Genomic DNA, 21,955 nt, shown 5'->3' with positions numbered 1-21,955 from the left:
TTTATTAATTTAACAGTCTCATTTTCCCCCAGTAGTAGTTAGCATGCATGTGATCTGTTTATATCTTATTTTAATCTTGATAAAAGTTGCCCATAAAAATATTTCCTGTTCATAGCAAAGCAATGTCCCACTAATGTGAGATATAATTAACAACCATTAGGTATGTCTGGTAATTGCTGAAGACAAGACTTTCTTTGGCTTATAGGGATCTAGTTGAGAGACATTTCTCAAGTGCTTCCTTTGTAAGGGCGTTGTGATAGGTATCATAAGAGGTACAGAAAAAAGAGAGTTATCTTCTGCATTCTAAATGTTTTAAATGTGAGAATAATAAAATTATGGGTGCAAAATATAAAATAGATGCAAAATGAAAACTGAAAAATAATATCTTGGGGGATTTCCCCCCCCCATTAGATAAAGTGGCCTAAAACTTCTGGAAACCAAGTTTTAATGCAGAATGTGAAGTCAAGTAAAGAAAGTACATGCATTCACTTTGGTGCGTGTCTGTTCACAAGCCCTGTACTTTTTCTTTTTTTTCCTTAAGATTTAGTTAGTTAGTTTTTGGCTGCATTGAGTCTTCCTTGCGATGCGTGGGCTTCTTATTGTGATGGCTTCTCTTGTTGCGGAACATGGGCTCTAGGTGCACAGGCTTCAGTAGTCGCAGCACGTGGGCTCAGTAGTTGTGGCTCGTGGGCTCTAGAGTGCAGGCTCAGTAGCTGTGGCACCCAGGCTTAGTTGTTCCATGGCATGTGGGATCTTCCCAGACCAGGGACCGAACCCGGGTCCCCTGCATTGGTAGGCGGATTCTTAACCACTGCTCCACCAGGGATGTCCCAGCCCTGTACTCTTTACCTAACTCTTGCCTAGATTCTGTTCCCTCTTCTTTATAACATGTGATTTCCCTTTTCCTCCTTTATGGACTTGTAAGTTAGAGTAACATCCAACCAGCTGGCATGTGAAAAACACGAGGGTTGTTACTTTAACTCATTTATTGGGTATAACAGGATGCGATTTACACTCTGTCCCAGGTGTTGCTTATTAGACTACATTGGCCTCTTGGGCTGGCTACCTACTGTTTGCCTCTCCACCTTGTCTCTTGATATTTTTTTGCCCTGCTCTGTGTCCTGCTGGGCTGCCATATAAAAACTGGTTGAGTTCAGCCAGTGGGGAGCATGGGATGAGATGGGCCTGAGGGAAGAGAGTGAAGTTTGAGTATTTGTTCTCCTGGCTTCCTATCTCTTGGGTCTGTGTCTTTCACCAGGCAGCTCTCTGTACACAGCCCTTTCTGTCTCCTTGTTCCAATAGCTGCTCATTCCCCTCACCCTTTCAAGTTTAGGGTGATAAAATCTCCTACCCTTTGATTAGCATTGAGGTACTGCACTATCCCTTGTGCTTTCTCTGGATCCTACCCTTACCTTTGTAATTAGTCTGTATTTTAACTGGTCCTCAAATTACTCTATGTGAGTTGCCATCAACTTCCTACTGGGACTCTGATCAGTTTGCCAAGCAGGAAGAGAATCAGAGCCTGGAAATTCCAATCCTCTATTCACATGATTGGTTGGCTCCCCATGGCAGCCAGCCTCTATCCTTAGGTTCTTTTCAAAAGCCAACTCATTAACATAAAAAGACACATTTAGGAAATTACAAGGGTTTTATGTTCTCTGTGCCAGAAACGGGGATAGGGACAAAGACCAAATATTTATTTCTTATTATAAATCACAGTATCACAAAAGGCAAAATGCCACTGTGTGTGTGTGAGTGTATGCGCATATGCCTATATGCTATGATAGTGTATGAACACTGTTATAGGGAATAGATAAGCATCATCAAGACAGATGTTAAACCAGATCACTGGCAATGGAAGAAGAAGGCCTTCATGTTTGAGGTGAAGGCAGAGAAGAAAAATAGATGGAAGAGTTGGAGTACCTTTGCAATATTGCCTTGAGGGTAAAGAAAACCCACATAAAATACCAAGGACCATGGTTCTATCATCGCCTCTCTTAGGGAAGAGGAAACTGAAATACAGATGAGAAAGCTGAAAAAAAATAATGTTGTCTCATTCTAGCCATGTGTTAAAACAAAGAGCCTAAATTGTGAAACCTGTGTATTGAATCAATGGAACTCCTCAGGGAATTTGAGATTGTATTCCAAACTTCACCTAGCTAAGTAAGCTGATAACAGTTACTCAGAACAACAGCACACGGCTTATTTTTTTCTCTAGAACAACACCCACACTGAGAGTTAGGAATTAATGGAGATAATTTTAGAAAAGCCTATTAGTAAGGAAAGAAAGGACAGTTATTTAAACAGTTTTGGACTGTTATATAATCATTGAAGATGAAAATGGAAGATGAAGTTCTGTTGTTGTAGTTCTGTAAGGTCATCCTTTTTGAACTGCGGGAAAATCACATGGGGCAACTGGAACTGATGATGCCATCCTTAGATACCTATGATCTTGACCTAGAACACTCTTAGGACTGATCAATAGTTGCCAGGCATCACTCGAACAAAATTGTATTAGTCTACCTTCAGTATCCTTGAGGGATTGGTTCTAGGACCTCCCTGGTTACCAAAATCCGCTGGTGCTCAAATCCTTTGTATTAAATAAAGTTGTACTTGCATATAACCTATTCATATACTCCCGTATACTTTAAGCCATTTCTAGATTACTTGTAATGCCTAATACAATGTAGATGCTATGTAAATAGTTGCTGGCATGTGGCAAATTCAAGTTTTTCTCTTTGGAACTTTCTCGAATTTTTTTCTGACTAGTTTTGATCCATGTTTGGTTGAATCTGCAGTGTGGAACCCATGGATACAAAGGCCAACAGTAATTACAAGTACAAAACAATTATCTTGGTTTACTCTAACTCCTGGATTGAAATTTGTCCACAGTAGACTGACATGATATGTCTACTGCTGATTCAAGTGTCACAATGGCACATTCTAGCTTGTGGGATTATCTTTTAATGTTGAAGGAGTGGCAACAGGCTATTCTTGATTCAGATCCCTAGGATATGGTAAGAACCTTAAAATTGAGATAAATATCAAAAGAATATGAAAGAAATCTCTGATATTTAATGTCTTGCCAATACCTAATAGTGGCTTTAGATTTAACAATTAAATCCATTGCCCAAATAAAGAGCATACCAAATTGATAGAGAAATAAACATGTCTTAAAGTTTGGCATTCTTTCTGAAAAACAAGAAACATAAAGGTTGAGAAAGTGCTAATACATTTTTCTCTTTTAAAATAGAAGTTAGATTTAAATTTTTAAAATTAAAGTGAGAGATGCAATTTAAATGCTATATTAATTTGCACATTTCCCTCATTTTTCCCAATATTTTAACTATACAATGGTGATATAGATAGAATCGTGTGTTTCTGTAGTTTAATATACTTCATCCTCAGCAGACTTTATTATGTATTTCTGAAGAACAGAAATCATCACTTTTAAATGTTTGAACAGAAAACTGCACAGGAGAAACACTTGATTGTTTTGGACATTTAAATTCAGGTATTATTTCAGATCTTTATCTTTCTGAGTTACAGGTGTTAATATACAGTGTTTCACACATTTCTGTCATTTTAGCAAATAACTAATGCAAGAAAGAACTTCCTATGTATGTTTCTGAAAATGTGCAAGTTTCAATTATTTTTTAAAAAATATTCATTAATTAATTTATTTATTTTTGGCTGTATTGGGTCTTCGTTTCTGTGTGATGGCTTTCTCTAGTTGTGGCAAGCGGGGGCCACTCTTCATTGCGGTGCGCTGGCCTCTCACTATTGTGGCCTCTCTTGTTGCAGAGCACAGGCTCCAGATGCGCAGGCTCAATAGTTGTGGCTCATGGGCCTAGTTGCTCCGCGGCATGTGGGATCTTCCCAGACCAGGGCTCGAACCCATGTCCTCTGCGTCGGCAGGCAGATTCTCAACCACTGTGCCACCAGGGAAGCCCCCAAGTTTCAATTCTTGAAAATTGTCTGCCAGTAAAGAACTGTTAACAACTCAATAACAAAAAGACAAACAACCCATTTAATAAGTGGACAAAGGAATTGAATTGACATTTCTCCAAAGAAATAAACAAATATCTAACAAGCACATGAAAAGATGATCAATGTCATTAGTCCTTAGGGAAATGCAAATCAAAACCACAATGAGACACTATTTCCCACTCACTAGTGTAACCAATATAAAAAAGGAAAATGACAAGTGTTTGTGAGGATGCAGAGAAACTGAAATTCTCATACATTGCTCGTGGGAATGTAAATGGGGCAGCCACTGTGGAAAACAGGTGGTTCTTCAGTAAGTTAAACATAGAATTACCAAATGACCCAACAATTTCACTTCTAGGTATATACACAAAATATTTGAAAATAGGTGTTCAAATTATAACCTGTATGCGAATGTTCATAGTAGCTCTATTCACAATAGGCAAGATTTTGAAACAACCGAAATGCCATGAATGGATGAATGGATAAACAAATTGTGGTATATCTGTAAAATGGAATATTATTCAGCTATGCAAAAGAATGAAGTACTGATACATGCTAAAAATTTAATGAAGCTTGAAAACATGCTAACTGAAAGGAGCCAGACATAAAAGGCCACATGCTGAATGGATTCATTTAGATGAAATATGCAGAATGGGCAAAACTATAGAAATAAAGCAGATTGGTAGTTACCTGGGGCAGGTTTGGGAGATAGCAGAAATGGAAAGTAACTGTTTAATAAGTAAGGGTTTTTGGTTTGGGGTGCTGAAAATGTTCTGGAACTAGATAGTGGTGATTGTTGCCTAACATTTTGAATGTACTTAACAACTCTGGATTGTTCTTTATTTGCAGCCACTTAAGTGGCTATAATGGTAAATTTTGTGTTATGTGTATTTTAGTGCCCCCCCCAAAAAATTTAAAAATATTGTCTACCTAGTCATAGATTCAGATATTATCCTTCTTTTTCAGTCAAATATGTATATTTATCCATTGTACATAATTGAAGAGACTCCACTACTTTTCAAAAGAATTTTTCTATTTATTTTTCATTTTAGATGAAATGATGCCCTTCTGAGTGAGTACCAAATAGCCATTGAAAATGTACATTCGCATTGATTTCATGCCAAACATGTGAATCATGCGATTAGAATTCCCATAGTCTTAAACCCAACAAAGTCTCATGTGCTATCAGACCTAATGCTGTATTTCAAGTGACAGGTATGGAGTAAGGGTAGGGATCAAAGGCATGGGTTTTAGAGTTAAGTGGATCCGTATTCTAGCTTTTCTAATACCAGATGTGGGACTTCAGACAAGGTAGAGCAATTTCTCAAATCTCAGTCTTCTCACTAGTAAAATGGGGATAATAACATCTATTTTACCCTCATGTTGTGAGAATTGAATGAGTATATATATATGAAAAGTAGTTATCACTGGACTCAGCATATAGTAAATGTTCAGTATGGTAGCTACTTTTAAGACAGGCTTATATGTACTTTTTCTAGTGTAATCCTTTAATAACTTTTGTTAAATATTCACCTTCAGTGGGAAGAAAGCACAATCATCCTGCCTCGGCAGAATTCTGACTGCGAGAGTGTCTTTTTTTTTTTTTTTTTTTAAACATGTTTATTGGAGTATAACTGCTTTACAATGTTGTGTTAATTTCTGCTGTATAACAAAGTGAATCATCTATATGTATACATTTATCCCCATATCCCCTAGGGAGGGTGTCTTTTGATGTGCTGACTAGATTCTGGCACAAAGTGGTAATTTTGATTAAATGAAGAGGGTCATCAGTTAAAGCGGTCACCTCCCTATTTCCACAGTCCTCCTTACCCCACCTCAGCTCTCCAAGTACTCTGGAACCTTTTCTGCAGAGGACAGCGATCTAGCTTTCAGTAGAACTCGAGTGCTAGTTCAATGCGCATCTCCTTACTAAACTCATCACGAGTAGGACGTGTTTTAATGACAGAAAAAGGGGTTATTCAAAGTTTATAAAGAAAGAAAGCAGGAAGGAAGGAAAAAAGAAGAAAAAAAGAGGATGAACAATAAAGAGAGTTGGTTTTGTTTCTTTAACCACGCTTCAAATTACTGGCTTCAAATTAGTCCAAGGATCCAAACTGTGGGAATGCGGGTCACACTCACTCTGATACGCAGCCAACAGCGTAAAGAAGCTGACAGAAAACTCAAAGGAAGTCCTGACTCTTGCAAAAGACAAAGGGTACACAAAAGATCATAATTCAAATGGGAAAATTGCCCGCTAGTCCCAGCTCCGCCCAAGGCTTTCCACATCTCCTCGACATCAGTCAGCTGGTTGTCAGCTGTATGTCAAGCAGTTTTGCTATAGGGTCTGAAGAAAACACTTAAGTGTAAAACTTATTCCCTGATCCTCAAAGAGTTTACAACAGCGCTGGAGGGATTAGCCCTGTAACTAACACTACAGGTTGGTCAATGAAACGTGACAAACGAGTTGGCAGGGGCCTTAAAGGCAGAGTAATTCACAGTTAGGGATCATTTGGGGGTAGGGGCTTGTCAAGGAAGGCTTTAAGAAACGGGGTGTAAGCTAGGCGCAAAGCACCGGGTAGGATTTTAGGTATGCGGGAAGCCGTGACGTTGCAGGTTGAAGACTGACCAGGGCACTCAGGGGTGGTGCGCAGGGCGGAGCCGCCTGACTCCTCGGGCCACGGCGCGTGCGCCGCTAACGCTCGCGCCGGGCGCGCGGCCCGTGGGAAGCCCGCCAGGGCCCGCGAGCGCGAGACCCCGCGCGCCAAGGCGGGAAAAGTCGGGCGCATGCGCAGCTCGGAGCTTCGGGCTCGGTAGGATGGAGAAGTGGAGGAGGGGTTTCCTAGAGGGAACTTGACCCGTTAGCAGCCGCGGCCATGGCGGCGCGCTTGCCACCCTCACAGCTCCCTCCGCCCGCCGCGCGACAGTTGGGGCCTTGGTCCCCACGTGTCGGGCTGGGAGCTGTGGCACACGAAGTGCTAAGCGAGACTTCGGGTCTTGCGGGTGCAGCGCGGGAGGGCGTCGTGGACAAAAGCGATTTACCCCGGCGGGGCGAAGAAGGGTCAGAGGGCCAGCGAGGGCCAGGGGGGACAGCTGCGGCTCAGGCTCCCCTCCTCATAGCGCCCATGGGGTCCATGCGACTAGAGGGCATCTCGGTAGAGGAGGCGATGGTGACCCGGACGCAGCTGCTGGAGGAAGAGCTGAGCAGCGTAAAGGAGGAGCTGGCCCTGTGTCAGGTATCGAGGTGGCCGCCGGCCTTTCTCCTCCACAGCCGGGCCGGGGCCGGTGGGGAAGGGCGCCCGTCTCCTTCTGCCTTAGGCTGCGTAGCTGCGCGGGTTTGGGACCCACCTACCTCCGCCCGGCGGCGCCCGGTGCCGGCTCCCACACCTAGCCTGGCCCGCAGGTCTGGGCTGAGGGAGGCGGCCTCGCCCGGCTCACCGACTTTGGGCTCCCGCCCTTCTCCGCACAGTGGCCGGGCAGGGTCGGCCTCGGCGCCCTGGGTTTGGTTGACCTCACTTGGATCCCACCAAAACGCGCAGTCGCACCCCCACCGCCCCCAAGCCCAAGGTCTGTGTCGTGACTGTAGTGGTACTTGGTGCAGCAGGAGTGCAATCCCTGAGTTGAAATGTGGAACAGAAAAGTGGAAACACTTTTATTGAAATAAAACCCATGAAGGAGCCTGCTTTTAATTGTCAAACCCACACTTGCCCTTGTTCTTAAGTAAAACTTAAGTTGTTAAAACAAACCAATAATTTTTAGGGAGTCTCAGGCTGGGAACTTTCATTCACAGTAGATGATGCTTAATATTTATTAACCAATTATGTTAATTCCATACTTCTGGAGTGAGAAATCTCATTTTCATCTTGCCTGTGAAAAGCATTTACTAAATCAATTGCCTTAACATTACTTTCCTGTTATTTGTAGAGTTCGTATATACCAAAGATGGCTTGACTACTCATGTTCAGAAAGATTTGATTTTCCTTTATAGTTTTGCATCCTTACCACCATCTCTTCTCCGATTTTACCAGAACCTTTGACAGGGTTGGGTGACTGAATGTTGGGAATTCACTCAACAGTAGATCTTTGAGTCACTCTGTCTTCGAGACAGAACCAATTAAGAACAGCTAAACAACAAGGTAACTTTATAAACAGTATAAGTTTAGATTAATAAAAATTCATGAATTTCATTCTCATAATTCTATTGGATTCTTTTGCAGGATTACTGATTGAGTCAAGTATGTAAAAACAGCGGTCTTGTTCAAATTGAATATGTCTTTGCTTAAACAAGTTGGGGAGGTATTATGTGACTGCCTCCTTTTGACTTTCCATTCTCTGTTCTTCACTGGTTAAGGAGCAAAGGGATAAATAAAAGACACCAAGGAATTAAAGCGTTTTGTCATCTCACTCTTCACCTTTGGGTAGTTTAAAGATGTGAATCCACGATAAAGGGCTTTGTTACTTTGGCAAGTCCTAATCTAAGATGCTGTTTGCCCATATCTTCTACACCCTTTCTCCTCTACCCCTTACTCTGTATTTACCATAGTTATGCCCTGAGCTGGATAAGGAACTAAGATGTTTACTTTTGTGACTGACTTGATTAAGAAATCAGTCTGTTGGAAACAGCCCAATGACCCTCTTTCCCCAATCCATTAACTATTATATTCTTTCAAAATGTGACTACGGAAGATGTAAGAATTGAGATGGTCATAGGTAGCCTAGAACAATGGTTCTTGAGATTTTATAGTACTGACACTGTTAGATGATCATAGGCATTCCAGTAATGTGAGATGAGGTTGGCACAATCCCATACCATAAAACTTCAGTCAAATCATACTCCTGCTGTTGGGGAAATTTGGGAGACATAATAATTGAATTGTTTTATAAAAAGCATTTAAGTAATTAAACATTCACTTTTACATTTTTAAAATTAGTTCTTCCACTTATTTATTAAGCTAGAAATCACAGTACCCAAGAATACATAATATTAACCCCTATGTTTTCCACAGCTCTCAAAAATTGTACCCAAGATAAGAAATTCATTTTACATGTCAACCTAGTAAGTAGACACACATACACATGCATATAGTATCAGAAAGAATATTTACCCTGTGTGTCCTGAACTCTGATGTTTTCTTTTAAAATCTATTATTTAAGAAAGTGCTGCTAATATCTACTAAATTAATTTCACAGCCCAGTAATGGGTCAAATGTACAGTTTGGGAAAAAAGAACCCCACTAATTAATTAGTCTCTGGTCATAAGTTGCAGCTTCATTTAAGTTAGTTGGTTTTTTCCCACGTTTAACTTACAGGAATTCAATTATATGTGCTTGGTGAAGAAAAAGAAAGTGATTCCATGTACCATTCCAGTCCATTGGAATGACTCAGAATAAGCATGTAATAGAAAACAATATCTGTTCCACCTGTTTCTCTTAATATGAGTATCTCATCCTACTCTATGTGATTGTGATATTTAAACATTTTTTCATATGGCCCCTGATTAGCAAGCAACATGCACATGCTTAGATGAAGAAAAAGTGGTTGATTTCAATGTGGGAAGAAAAGTTGTCTGTATTGGATTTACTGAGGATAGGTTAGCTTCCAAATCTAGCTTTTTCTAAGGAACTTTCAAAGGTACTCCAAAGATCAATTTTAAGTTCATGACAGTCATGCTTTATTCACTGATTTAGAACCTAACTTCACCATACTGTTAATTTTGATTTTGTATTTCAAGATTGTGGTCTATTCGTGACCAAGAATGGGGTTGTGGGTATGTGTATGTGCACATTTTTCACCACTTGTAGAATATCAGATGAGAAAAAGTTATGTATGTGTAATGTATATGTGTATAGACACACAGATGTACACGCACACACACAAATTTATGTATATCTCAAACCATATTTCTCTTTTTAGTCACAGCCAAAAATATTTACTAAACCTGTATACCAATTTCAGGCAAAGATATATTATGGCATTTAAATGAAATATATGTGCATTACTCCAACTCTCATGATGAAATTAACTTTCATGATGTATATGATGTTGGAATTAAGAGTGTATGACTAGAGAAATCAACCAGTTACATTTTTTAGTAGACATTTAGGTGTGTTGAAACCTTGTCCAGTCATTCACAAAGAAAAAAAAAAAATTGAGGGACTTCCTTGGAGGTCCAGTGGTTAAGACTCTGCGCTTCCACTGCAGGGGGTGCAGGTTTGATCCCTGGTGAGAGAACTAAGATCCTGCATGCGGTGCAGCACGGTCAATAAAAGAAAAAAAAAATGAGAACATGTTTTATAATTACAATTCTCACTGTTGTTAGGAGCTGTATTCTAATAGATGAATCTTTTTGTACAGTTATTTTTCATAATGATAATTTAGTGAGTGGCTAGTTTGTGCCATACTTTGTAATTAAACTCTTTCCATTGTTTTCTTTGAGTTCTGGTAGGAAATTATTTGTTTAAATATAGAAAATAGTTTTCATATGTTTGTTGAATTCATTCTTGCAGTAGAGGTCAATTGAGGGCCTGTTATGTTGGCAGATAACTAAACTAGGTGGTGGGAGAGTAGGTACCCAGTGACAAAGACAATTTTGCGTGTCTGTGTCTGTAAAGTTGATATTTATTTCCATGTTGATAAGTGAAAGTCAAAACCAGTCCACCACTAAGATAACTCAGACCCAAATCTTTGGGTATTTAGTCAGCTCTCATTGGCTGAGTTTAATAAACTTTGTGAGAAGGAGTAGGATTTTTTAATTTATATTTTAAATTATTTGATTCTGTGTGGAAGTTCTGTAGTAAGAATAAGGTATTTTATAATGAGTAATATTTAAGGATTTTTACTTTTAATTTTTTGAAAAGAACATTTTAAGTGCCCAAAGGAAAGGAAAATATAAAGATAATATGGTTGGTAGTAGTTAGTTTCCTTGTTTTAATAATGTGTGGAATAGTTTGGAAACTAGTTTTTTGTTTTTGGGGGGCTTTGTTTCTTTTTGTATATGAAGGAGCATCTTTTTAATAATTAGAGGTATAATCCACATTGAAGATAATATAGCATTTAAATAACTAAAAAACTTATAAAAACTAATAAATATTGTACAGTAGTCCCACAATTCATTTGTAGCATTTTATTGCTCACAAAAGAACTTCTTTTTCTCAAGTATCATTTATAAATTTGAGTATTTTTAGGTGACAAAAACTGAATACCATTGCTGATCATAAATTAATAACAAAAGAAGTTAATAACTGAAGTTTAATAGAGAAATTTGGAAATTAGAAAGTTCTCCCCCTAATGACTTCTGGGTATAAATTATAGTTATAAATTAACAATAGACTGTTTCTGGAGGAGTCTTTTCTTCTGGTTGCTTTTTTTTCTGGCCTCTATGATAAAAACAATTTAAGGAGAGTTTGTTGTTACTTTCTCTTTGGTGGGGATTAAAGAGGAGATGTGAAATAACCAGTAACCGTAACAATAGCAAAAAGAAAGAAAAGAAAAAAATGTATAAATTAATATGTAAAGATTATTTTCATCAGGTATTTATTGATTTCTTACTTTGTTCCTCTAACTGTATTAGAGCTAAGTCCTTGATTAGTAAGTCATACTTACTTAAGCTGGAGTAACTCAGTTATTTTATAAATGTTGAAAACCTACTCCTTTTTAAGTTTTTACTTCTGTTACTCTTTCTTGCTCAGTATTTTAGGTAGAGGAGTTGAGGTGAAAAATACATGTGACTCTTTATTATTATTTTTTTAACATCTTTATTGGAGTATAATTGCTTTACAATGGTGTGTTAGTTTCTGCTGTATAACAAAGTGAATCAGCTATACATATACATATATCCTCATATCTCCTCCCTCTTGCGTCTCCCTCCCACCCTCCCTATCCTACCCTTCTAGGTGAACACAAAGCACCAAGCTGATCTCCCTGTGCTATGCGGCTTCTTCTCACTAGCTATCTATTTTACATTTGGTAGTGTATATATGTCAATGCCACCGTCTCACTTCGTCCCAGCTTAACCTTCGCCCTCTCCGTGTCCTCAAGTCAATTCTCTACGTCTGTGTCTTTATTCCTGTCCTGCCTCTAGGTTCTTCAGAACCTTTTTTTTTTTTTTTCTTTTTTTAGATTCCTTATATATGTGTTAGCATATGGTATTTGTTTTTCTCTTTCTGACTTACTTCACACTGTATGGCAGTCTCTAGGTCCATCCACCTCACTACAAATAACTCAATTTTGTTTCTTTTTATGGCTGATATTCCATTGTGTATATGTGCCACATCTTCTTTATCCATTTATCTGTCGATGGACACTTAGGTTGCTTCCATGTCCTGGCTATTGTAAATAGAGCTACAATGAACGTTGTGGTACGTGACTCTTTTTGAATTATGGTTTTCTCAGGGTATATGCCCAGTAGTGGGATTGCTGGGTCATATGGTAGTTCTATTTTTAGTTTTTTAAGGAACCTCCATACTGTTCTCCATAGTGGCTTTATCAATTTACATTCCCACTAACAGTGCAAGAGTGTTCCCTTTTTTCAACACCCTCTCCAGCATTTATTATTTGCAGATTTTTTGATGATGGCCATTCTGACTTGTGTGAGGTGATACCTCATTGTAGTTTTGATTTGCATTCCTCTAATGATTAGTGATGTTCAGAATCCTTTCATATGTTTGTTGGCAATCTGTATATTTTCTTTGGAGAAATGTCTATTTCAGTCTTCTGCCCATTTTTGGATTGGGTTGTTTGTTTTTTTGATATAGAGCTGTATGACCTGTCTGTATATTTTGGAGATTAATTGTTTTGTCAGTTGCTTCATTTGCAAATATTTTCTCCCATTCTGAGGGTTGTCTTTTGGTCTTGTTGATGGTTTCCTTTTCTGTGCAAAAGCTTTTAAGTTTCATTAGGTCCCATTTGTTTATTTTTGTTTTTATTTCCGTTACTCTAGGAGGTGGGTCAAAAAGGATCTTGCTGTGATTTATGTCATAGAGTGTTCTGCCTGTGTTTTTCTCTAAGAGATTTATAGTGTCTGGCCTTACATTTAGGTCTTTAATCCATTTTGAGTTTATTTTTGTGTATGGTGTTAAGAAGTATTCTAATTCCATTCTTTTGCATGTATCCATTTTTCCCAGCACCACTTATTAAAGAGGCTGTCAATTTTCCATTGTATATTCTTGCCTCCTTTATCAAAAATAAGGTGACCATATGTGCATGGGTTTATCTCTGGACTTTCTGTCCTGTTCCATCGATCTATATTTCTGTTTTTCTGCTGGTACCATACTGTCTTGATTACTGTAGCTTTGTAGTATAGTCTGAAGTCAGGGAGCCTGATTCCTCCAGCTCCATTTTTCGTTCTCAAGATTGCTTTGGCTCTTTGGGGTCTTTTGTGTTTCCACACAAATTGTGAAATTTTTTTTTCTAGTTCTGTGAAAAATGCCATTTGTAGTTTTATAGAGGTTGTATTGAATCTGTAGATTGCTCTGGGTAGTGTAGTCATTTTCACAATGTTGATTCTTCCAATCCAATAACATGGTATATCTCTCCATCTGTTGGTATCATCTTTAATTTCTTTCCTCAGTGTCTTATAGTTTTCTGCATACAGGTCTTTTGTCTCCTTAGGTAGGTTTATTCCTAGGTATTTTATTCTTTTTGTTGCATTGGTAAGTGGGAATGTTTCCTTAATTTCTCTTTCAGATTTTTTATCATTAGTGTATAGGAATACAAGAGATTTTTGTGCATTATTTTTGTATCCTGCTACTTTACCAAATTCACTGATTAGCTCTAGTAGTTTTCTGGTAGCATCTTTAGGATTCTGTCTATATAGTATTATGTCCTCTGAGAACAGTGACAGTTTTACTTCTTCTTTTCTGATTTGGATTCCTTTTATTTCTTTTTCTTCTCTGATTGCTGGGGCTAAAACTGCCAAAACTATGTTGAATAATAGGGGTGAGAGTGGGCAATCTTGTCTTGTTCCTTATCTTAGTGGCAATGATTTCAGTTTTTCACCATTGAGAACAATGTTGGCTGTGGGTTTGTCATATATGGCCTTTATTATATTGAGGTAAGTTCCCTCTGTGCCTACTTTCTGGAGGGTTTTTATCATAAATGGGTGTTGAATTTTGTTGAAAGCTTTTTCTGCATCTATTGAGATGACAGTATGTTTTTTTTCCTTCAATTTGTTAATATGGTTTATCACATTGATTGATTTGCATATGTTAAAGAATCCTTGCATTCCTGGGATAAACCCCACTTGATCATGGTGTATGATCCTTTTAACGCGCTGTTGGATTCGGTCTGCTAGTAGTTTGTTGCAGATTTTTGCATCTCTGTTCATCAGTAATATTGGTCTGTAGTTTTCTTTTTTTGTTACTATTTTGTTTTGAAGCAAGCTATAAGATAAATTTACAGATAACATTGGTTTCAGGGATTTTGTAGTTTCATCAACATACCTTTTAAAAAGAGCACATAATGTTACATAGTTTAACTTTTCCTTCACCAGAGGTTTATGACATATAATTTCTATATATATTGACATTTCTTGTCCTTAACTGAAATCATATTAGTACCTAAATGCTGAATTTTTGCTTCTAAAAGATAAAGTGTGGTATATAAGAATAGTTAGGTAAGGTAGTACTTTGCAGTACTCCAGCTGTCAAAAGTCTTTAAAAAACAGTCAAACAAAATCAAAGATTTGAGCATTAAAAAATGAAAACATAAAAATTTAAGAAGTAAGTATGGGTAAATATATTTCCAATCTTGGAGTAGAGAAGGCCTTTTTCTAACTTGTAGAACAAAACCATAAGCCATAATGAAAAAGATAAGTTTGAATATATAAAAATAAGAACTACCTTTTCTCCAAAAATCTCCATCATAAAGTCAAATAAGCAACAACATACTGGGAAAAAATAATTGTAACACATTTGGTAGACTTAAGTCCAATTTTAAGATTTCCAATGACATTTCTTATATTTAATTGGCAGAAGTCAGTCACAGAGCCCATAGGCAAGAGAGGCCAGTCTTTTAGTTGGCAGCAAAGATCAAAAATGGTTTCTGTTACTAAGAGGAAGGGGAGAATGGATGATGCCACACAAGTAAAACCGAACAAACGACCAAACAAATATAGTATTATAAAATGAAATGTGATTTGAAAAAAAAAAAAAATAAACAGGGTAAGGGGTTACCAGAGATTTATGGGTTTTGGTGGTTATAAATATAGTAGTTAGGGAAGACTTCTCTTCTCTTGAAGAATTAACATTTAAACAAAGACCTGAGTGACGTGAGGTAATAATGTACACGAAAATCTGGCAGATTGTATATTTAAAAGGACCTGGTACAAGTAGAGCCAGAAGGTCCATGTGAACAAGAGGGTGAGTGATAGATGAGGTTGGAGGGCCAGATGGTGTAGGGTCATGTGGCCTTGGTAGAATTTGGATTGTTTTCCTAATCTGATGGAAATCCACTGGATGATTTTGAGCTGTAAGGAACCCAGGGGAGCATTGTAGAGAGCTAGGCAAGAGGTGGAGTTGACTTGTACTAGGATGGTGGATTGTACTTGTTCCACTTGTACTAGGTAGAAGTGTTCAGAATTGGGATATATTTTGTAGGTAAGGCTAATAGGATTTACTAATGGTTTGGATATGTAATGTGAAGAAAGAGAGCAACCAAGATTGACTCCTAGATCTTAAGTTTTTAAACAAAGTAGGTGGTGGTGTCATTTTCTGAGATGCAGAGAGGGCAGGTTTGTGAGAGGGTAGGAAGTCAAAAACTTTATTTTGGATAAATTAAATTTGAGATTGTCTATTAAGAATCGACAATATAGAGGACCTTGAAAAATGATTTTAGCGTTATGGTGTGGAGGGAAATCTGACTGGAGCAGGTTACAGAGGGAATGGGGAGTGAGGAAGAAGAGATAATGATTGTAGGCAACTGTTTCAAGGAATTTTGCTGAAAAGGGCAGCTGAAAATGGAGCAATAGCTAGAGGACAGTCTCATTTTAGAAGAAATTTACCTTGATATTCAGCACTTCAGCATTTGCACCCTCAAATGTGGGTAGTAGAAATAGTAAAATAAATGTGGTTTACCAGTGTAAGAACTTTTTAAAATAAAGCTTTCCTATTATACTTTTCAAGAATCTGTTTTATAGTTGTAGAACTAGGGATCAAGTAATTATGTTTTTCATATTTTAATTTAATGCAGTATCTTGCCTTCTCTGCTGTAGCTACAAAGCAATGAATTTAAAATGTCTTTTATTTCTTTAAGGCTGATAAAGAATTCGTATGGTCTTTGTGGAAACGTCTCCAGGTGACAAACCCACATCTCACACAAGCAGTCAGTTTGGTTGTGGAAAGGTGAGTTACCAAGTTATTTTTTCATCGGTGTTTAGTTTGTTGAATTTGTTTTTCTTCATTATTAAAATTAACACTTGGTGTTAATCCCCTGAAGAGATTCATTTGATTTCCAGAGGAATGTTGAGCATGATATTATAATTACTGGATTTATTTCAAGATGTGTCAGTTTGCTAAGTACCGCTAGGCCTTATCTTCTGCTCATATTCTGACATATTTGGGAAGTTTGCAGGTAGGAGAGACACTTTGTGTGTATGTGTTTATGTTTGTGTGTGTGTGTGTTTTAAGCTCTTACTACTCAACTTTAAAAATTGGAGAAGTTCCTGTTGTTTGGCTTCAGAGACTGACCCTGTAGGCAACTTCCTGGACATGATCCTTCCTAGACATGGCTCAATTTTCCCCTAAGATAATTGTAGTGTGTACTTGAGAGCCTGGGTTGACCTTGCCAGAATAGAGTAAGTGTTCTGGAATAGGTTGAGAGATTTCCGTATTACCCTGTAGGGGATGCCCAGTCATTTAACTATAGATTATTGGGCCTCTCCTTGGTCATTAGAAACAGTGGAGTGATGCTGGGTACTTCTTATCAAACATTTGGTATACAATAGTCTCATGACACTAAGATAGCAATTAAAACACTTGCTTTCCTATTAAATGGATATCATTATATTTCCTAAATGAGAAGCTAAGCATATGGTTGCCTTTTCTTTTTTTTAATTGGAATTATGATTATATAATCTGAATATCAGTTTTTGATAACTTGAAGTATATTCACCTTTGGAGTCGCTAGCCCTGGGATCATTCTAATATTGTCTGGAATTTGACTTTGAAAAATCTATGATACATATCCATGGCTAATTTTACCATCCTTGGTTATCGTGAACTCTTTAAACAGTATAATTAGTTTCTTCTCATGGTCTTGTATGTCTAATTCATCAATCAGATTTTCCCTTTTGATGATCAGAATTAAGTCTTTTGTTGAAGTACCCTTATTAGTTCCTCAGTCATTCTCGAGATTTAAATGTGATCACTCTCAGTTTTACTGTGTTTTAGCAGAATAGGACTTCAGAAGATATATTCTTGGGATTTCTTTTGTCATTTCTGTGATTCTTTCATTATCCTCTCCTTTTAGTTGTATACATTTTTCAACTTTCTAATTTGTTTATTTTTTATAACTTTCTAAAGCAATTCTTAATTTTCCCTTTACTCTTGGTTGAGACAGAACCAAATAATAAATTATTGTTAGGTCATCTTTCTCATTCTTTAAGATTTTTTTATTTTTCACATTTTATAATATACATAATATATGGTCACATAAAAGTATATCAACAATTTATAAATATACACATATGTTTTGGGGTGGGTACTCAAAAGCATTTTGCTCATAAGCTATGTAACGGAAAATTTTAGAGATTATTGCTTTACAGCTATAATCTTGAAAATTTTAATCTGCACAAGGTATACTTGGAAAATTTCTTTGTAAAAATTTTTTAATTTTTAAAATTTTTTAAGGGATGGGTTGGGAAATATCTCTGCAAGTTATGCCCTACTAGGGAAATGTCCATTCTAATTTTCCTGGGATAGCTTTTGGAGCTCTTTCTTTTTCTTGGAGCTGCTGCTCTTGCTGGCAGCAGGCTCTTCAGGTCCACTGCTGAGTGGCTCCTTCTTGGAAGAGAATTTCTTCTTTTCCTTGGGGACTGGAAAATTTCTTAAAATGCAGATCTCTGGAACTTTCCCCTGATCTACTGAATCTTTAGGGATGAGGCTCAGGAGTCTTGAAAATAAGCTTTCCAGGTAATTCTGGTGTCCATAGATCTGATGTCCAGGTAATTCTGATGTCCACAATGAGATACCTTGGAATTTGAATTGACTTTTGAAATTGTAAACTTGTAATTTGCACTTATGACTTTATAATTATGTAAATATTATTTCCTTGAGAACCATGTAGTGTGTTTGGACCTGTTGATAAGGGAAATGGTATGACAAAAAAAGAATATTCCAAATATCAAAGTCAAATAGAATATCTTTCTTTATAGTCCATTAATTACCCAAATTATGCTACATTTATTTTATATTTGTGCCTTGGTCTTCCTGGACATTTTTTCCCCCTGGAATTTCTAATTGCCTTTCTTTTCTGCTATTTCTTACCATAAAGAATGTCAGTGTTCAGACATTTGAGTAATGGGCTGAAGACATTCTTCCTTGGGCCCTTTGGTTTATGGTATGAATTTTGGCCAATTGCTTTCTAAACCTACTCATAGCTGCCATCCTGGGATTTCTTATTGTACTCCTGAACTAGTTCCACAGTTTCTAAGATCCTACGTCTTCCTTTTTCTTTTGTTAGATTATATTTTCAAAATTTTTTTCTCAGAAGGGATGCATAAGTGGTCCACTTTCTGACTCCTTACGTGCCTAAAATGTCTTTCCTTTGTCCTTATGTTTGGTTGATACTTTAGCTGAACATAAAATTTTAAGTACATTTAATTTCCCTCAGATTTTTTAAAGTATAGCTGTGTTATCTTCTTTTAGCATACAGTGGTGTTAGCAAGTGTATGTGTGATCCCAGTGCAAGTGAGATTCTTATTTCTTTCTAGGTAGCTTCCTTGAAGTTTTTAGGATTTTCTCTTCATATATATGATATTTTAAAATTTCAGCATCATCTTTTGAGTCTTTTAAAAATTCAAACTTCTCAGCCTTTGTGGGTTCTTTCAATATCAAGACTTGAGATTTTATTTCAATTGAAGAAAAATGTGATTCTCATATTTTCCCCCTTGTCTGTTCTTACCTTCTGTACTCTATTAGAGATTGGATCTTTTGGACTTGGCCTTCTTTTCTGTCATATTTTCCATCTTTTAATTTTGTCTCCTGAATGGTCTTCTTACATTTTCTTCTATCAGTACATAGATTTTTTTTTTTTTTTTACCATTTACCCTATTTAGTTATTTGATTTTTTTTAGTTTTAGAAATCAAAATTTTACATCTAAGAAATTTCTTATTTGATTTTTCCTTTTTCATAGCAGTCTTCTTTAAAAGGATAACTTTTTAATCTTTCTGATTATAATTTTTAAGTTCTTCTCTGTTTCTTACATTATCTTTGTTTCCTGTTGGGTAACTTCTGTTTGTTCCTACTCTTTTACTTTAATGCTGATAGTTTTCTTCAAGAGTATGATGATTCTTTACTGACTGTTCATGTTTTTGTATGAAGGTCTATATTGCTTAATGTAGAAATGTTGCTTTTAATGAGTTTACTTTGCATTTTTATATAACTGTTACCAAGAGGCTTCTCATCTGAATGAAAGGATTGATATGGGCATTGTGTAAGAGAAAGGAGGGGACTATCAACAAGCTTTCCTGAGGGATGTATGGCAAATGGGCTTCACTGTACAGAATGAGAAGTAGGCTCTTAAGTCAGTCCCTTCTCTGATTGTATTGTTCGTCCCAACAACCATAGTAGGGACCTTTTTCAGGAACATGGTTCTTTTGAAAGTAGCCTTGGGCCATTTGTTATAGGCAAATACTGCAGGTAGCTGTTCTGAACATGGAGGAATGGGAAGCCCAGATTTTTGATAATGGTTCCCTAGTCATCTTGATTCCTGTGGACTTCTCTCCATACTTATTAATTGGGTAATTAGAGCCTCTCTGAGCCTCTTCCAGAAAAAAGTAGCTTCCTCTTTCATTATAGACACTATTTGGATTTTGATTTTTCTCCTCTCGGTTTGTCTCTGTGAGTCTATCCTTCTGTCTTTCAGATATTTGTCCATTTTGGCCCCCTTTTCTTATTTCCAGGCTAAGAGACTCAAGGCAGTGTGATTTGGGCATGTCAATGGCATGTTGTCAGTTCATTATTTTCAAGAGGAATATAATTATTATTCAAAAGAAAATATTTTTAGAGTTATAATATATTCTATTGTTTTGATATGCCATATTATTTAATTAGTGTCTTGTTGTTGTACATTAAGGTTCCTTTTTTTAATGAAAATTGTATGATGATGCTGTGATAAATGGCCTTGTGGATAAAGCTTTGCCAGAATCACTGGTTTTAACCAGTGGTGCTACTGACATAGTAGATGGAGGCTGGGATTGCTAAACATCCTGAAATAAATAAATAGGATAATCCTGCTCAATTAAATAACCCTCAGAGACTTTGAGGGTTCAGTTCCAGACCACTGTAGTAAAGTGAATATTGCAGTAAAGCAAGTCACACAAACTTTTTGTTTGCAAGTGCATATAAAAGTTATGTTTATACTGTAGTCTGTTAAGTGTGCAACAGCATTATGTCTAAAAAACAATGTACGTAATTTAAGAATATTGCTAAAAATGCTGTCATCTGAGTCTTCAGAGAGTTATACCCTTTTTGCAATAGTAACATCAAAGATCACTCACTGATCACACATTATCGTAACAAATATAATAATAATGAAAAAGTTTGAAATATTGTGAGAGTTACCAAAATGTGACACAAAGACATGAAGTAAGTTTTGTTGGAAAAATGGCACTGGTAGACTGGCTTGATGCAGGATTTCCACAAACCTTCAATCTGTAAAGTGCAGTATCTGTGAAGCACAATAAAGCAAAGTGCAATAAAATGAGGCATGCCTGTACTGCTTCAAATGCCCTTGGTATCCATTTGGAAAAATGCTGGTCTTATCAATAATTCTTTACTTTTTTGCCTTTTTGGTACTGTATTATAATGTCCTTGTAAGTTTTTTGGTGGGGTGTCTGTTTATATATTTTTGTGTGCATGTGTTTTTATTATGGAAAATTTTAATTTGATGCAAGGGTAGAGAAAATACACTAATGAACTCCCATGTTTATTTATCACCCAGCTTGGACAATTATCAGCGCATGACCAGTCTTGTTTCATCTATAAACTTCTACTTCCTTTCTGCTCCTCTGCTCCCTCTACCACAGTGGATTATTTTGAAGGAAATCCCGGACATCCTGTTATGTTACCCACAATTCCATTGGTGTTTACAGTTAGTTCTTATTCACAGGAGTTACGTTTTATAAAGTCATGTGAACACTGAATTAGCAAACATGGAAATATTGCTCCTAGGGGAGATAAAGGATTAAGTTCCTATGAGCCTCTGGTCACAACATTTTGTCAACTGATCAACATATAACCTTGCTTTACATGTGTTTCTATTTAAAGCCATCTTATTTAATATATATTGTTTATTTATTACTGTTGAGCTCATGACCAATGGTACTGTAACTCCTGCCTGAACAGTTTATCTGACACAATTTTTTCTCCATATGCAAGTCACAGCCTTCTTGCACTTAGGAACTCTAGACAGCACTTCAGCACCATGCTTAGTGGTCATTTGAAATAGTGAAATCATCAACAGAAGGGTAGAAATGTGAAAAATGTGGTACTAGATAGACCATGAGAAGAATACTTGTTTATAGTATGAGAGCTGAAATAAGAAGACAGAACATCTCCTTGTTTGACCTCAGCTGGGAACATGTGGTTCAGGTGACTTAAAATTTTCACCATTTTCTGCATGTCTGCAAATGACTGAAAAAGTGCAATGGTATTGATTTTAGGCTTAAAATAAGTTTTAGTGAGTAGGAAAGTTCACAGATTCTGAATCTATGAATACGGATTGACTCTATCTGTAAAAGATAAGGTCTTT

At 37.0% G+C, this 21,955-nt stretch overlaps 1 protein-coding gene across 3 annotated transcripts in view; it reads left to right on the top strand.

The window, feature by feature from the left end:
- Positions 1-6,779: 6,779 nt before the first annotated feature.
- The window catches only part of CNTLN (centlein), a 360,902-nt gene continuing 345,726 nt past the window's right edge, over positions 6,780-21,955 (top strand). For 2 of the 3 annotated variants that reach the window (XM_059071063.2, XM_067041445.1), the window contains exons 1-2: positions 6,814-7,223; positions 16,237-16,325. In XM_059071063.2, the coding sequence (XP_058927046.1) occupies positions 6,864-7,223; positions 16,237-16,325 (449 nt within the window). In that variant the 5' untranslated portion in view covers positions 6,814-6,863. Of the gene's footprint in view, positions 7,224-16,236; positions 16,326-21,955 lie in introns of all 3 variants that reach the window. The other variant, XM_067041446.1, reaches the window with a different exon arrangement.

This window comes from Kogia breviceps, chromosome 8 (genome assembly GCF_026419965.1).
Source record: "Kogia breviceps isolate mKogBre1 chromosome 8, mKogBre1 haplotype 1, whole genome shotgun sequence".
NCBI lineage: Eukaryota > Metazoa > Chordata > Mammalia > Artiodactyla > Physeteridae > Kogia > Kogia breviceps.
This window is presented reverse-complemented; position numbering and strand designations above follow the sequence as displayed.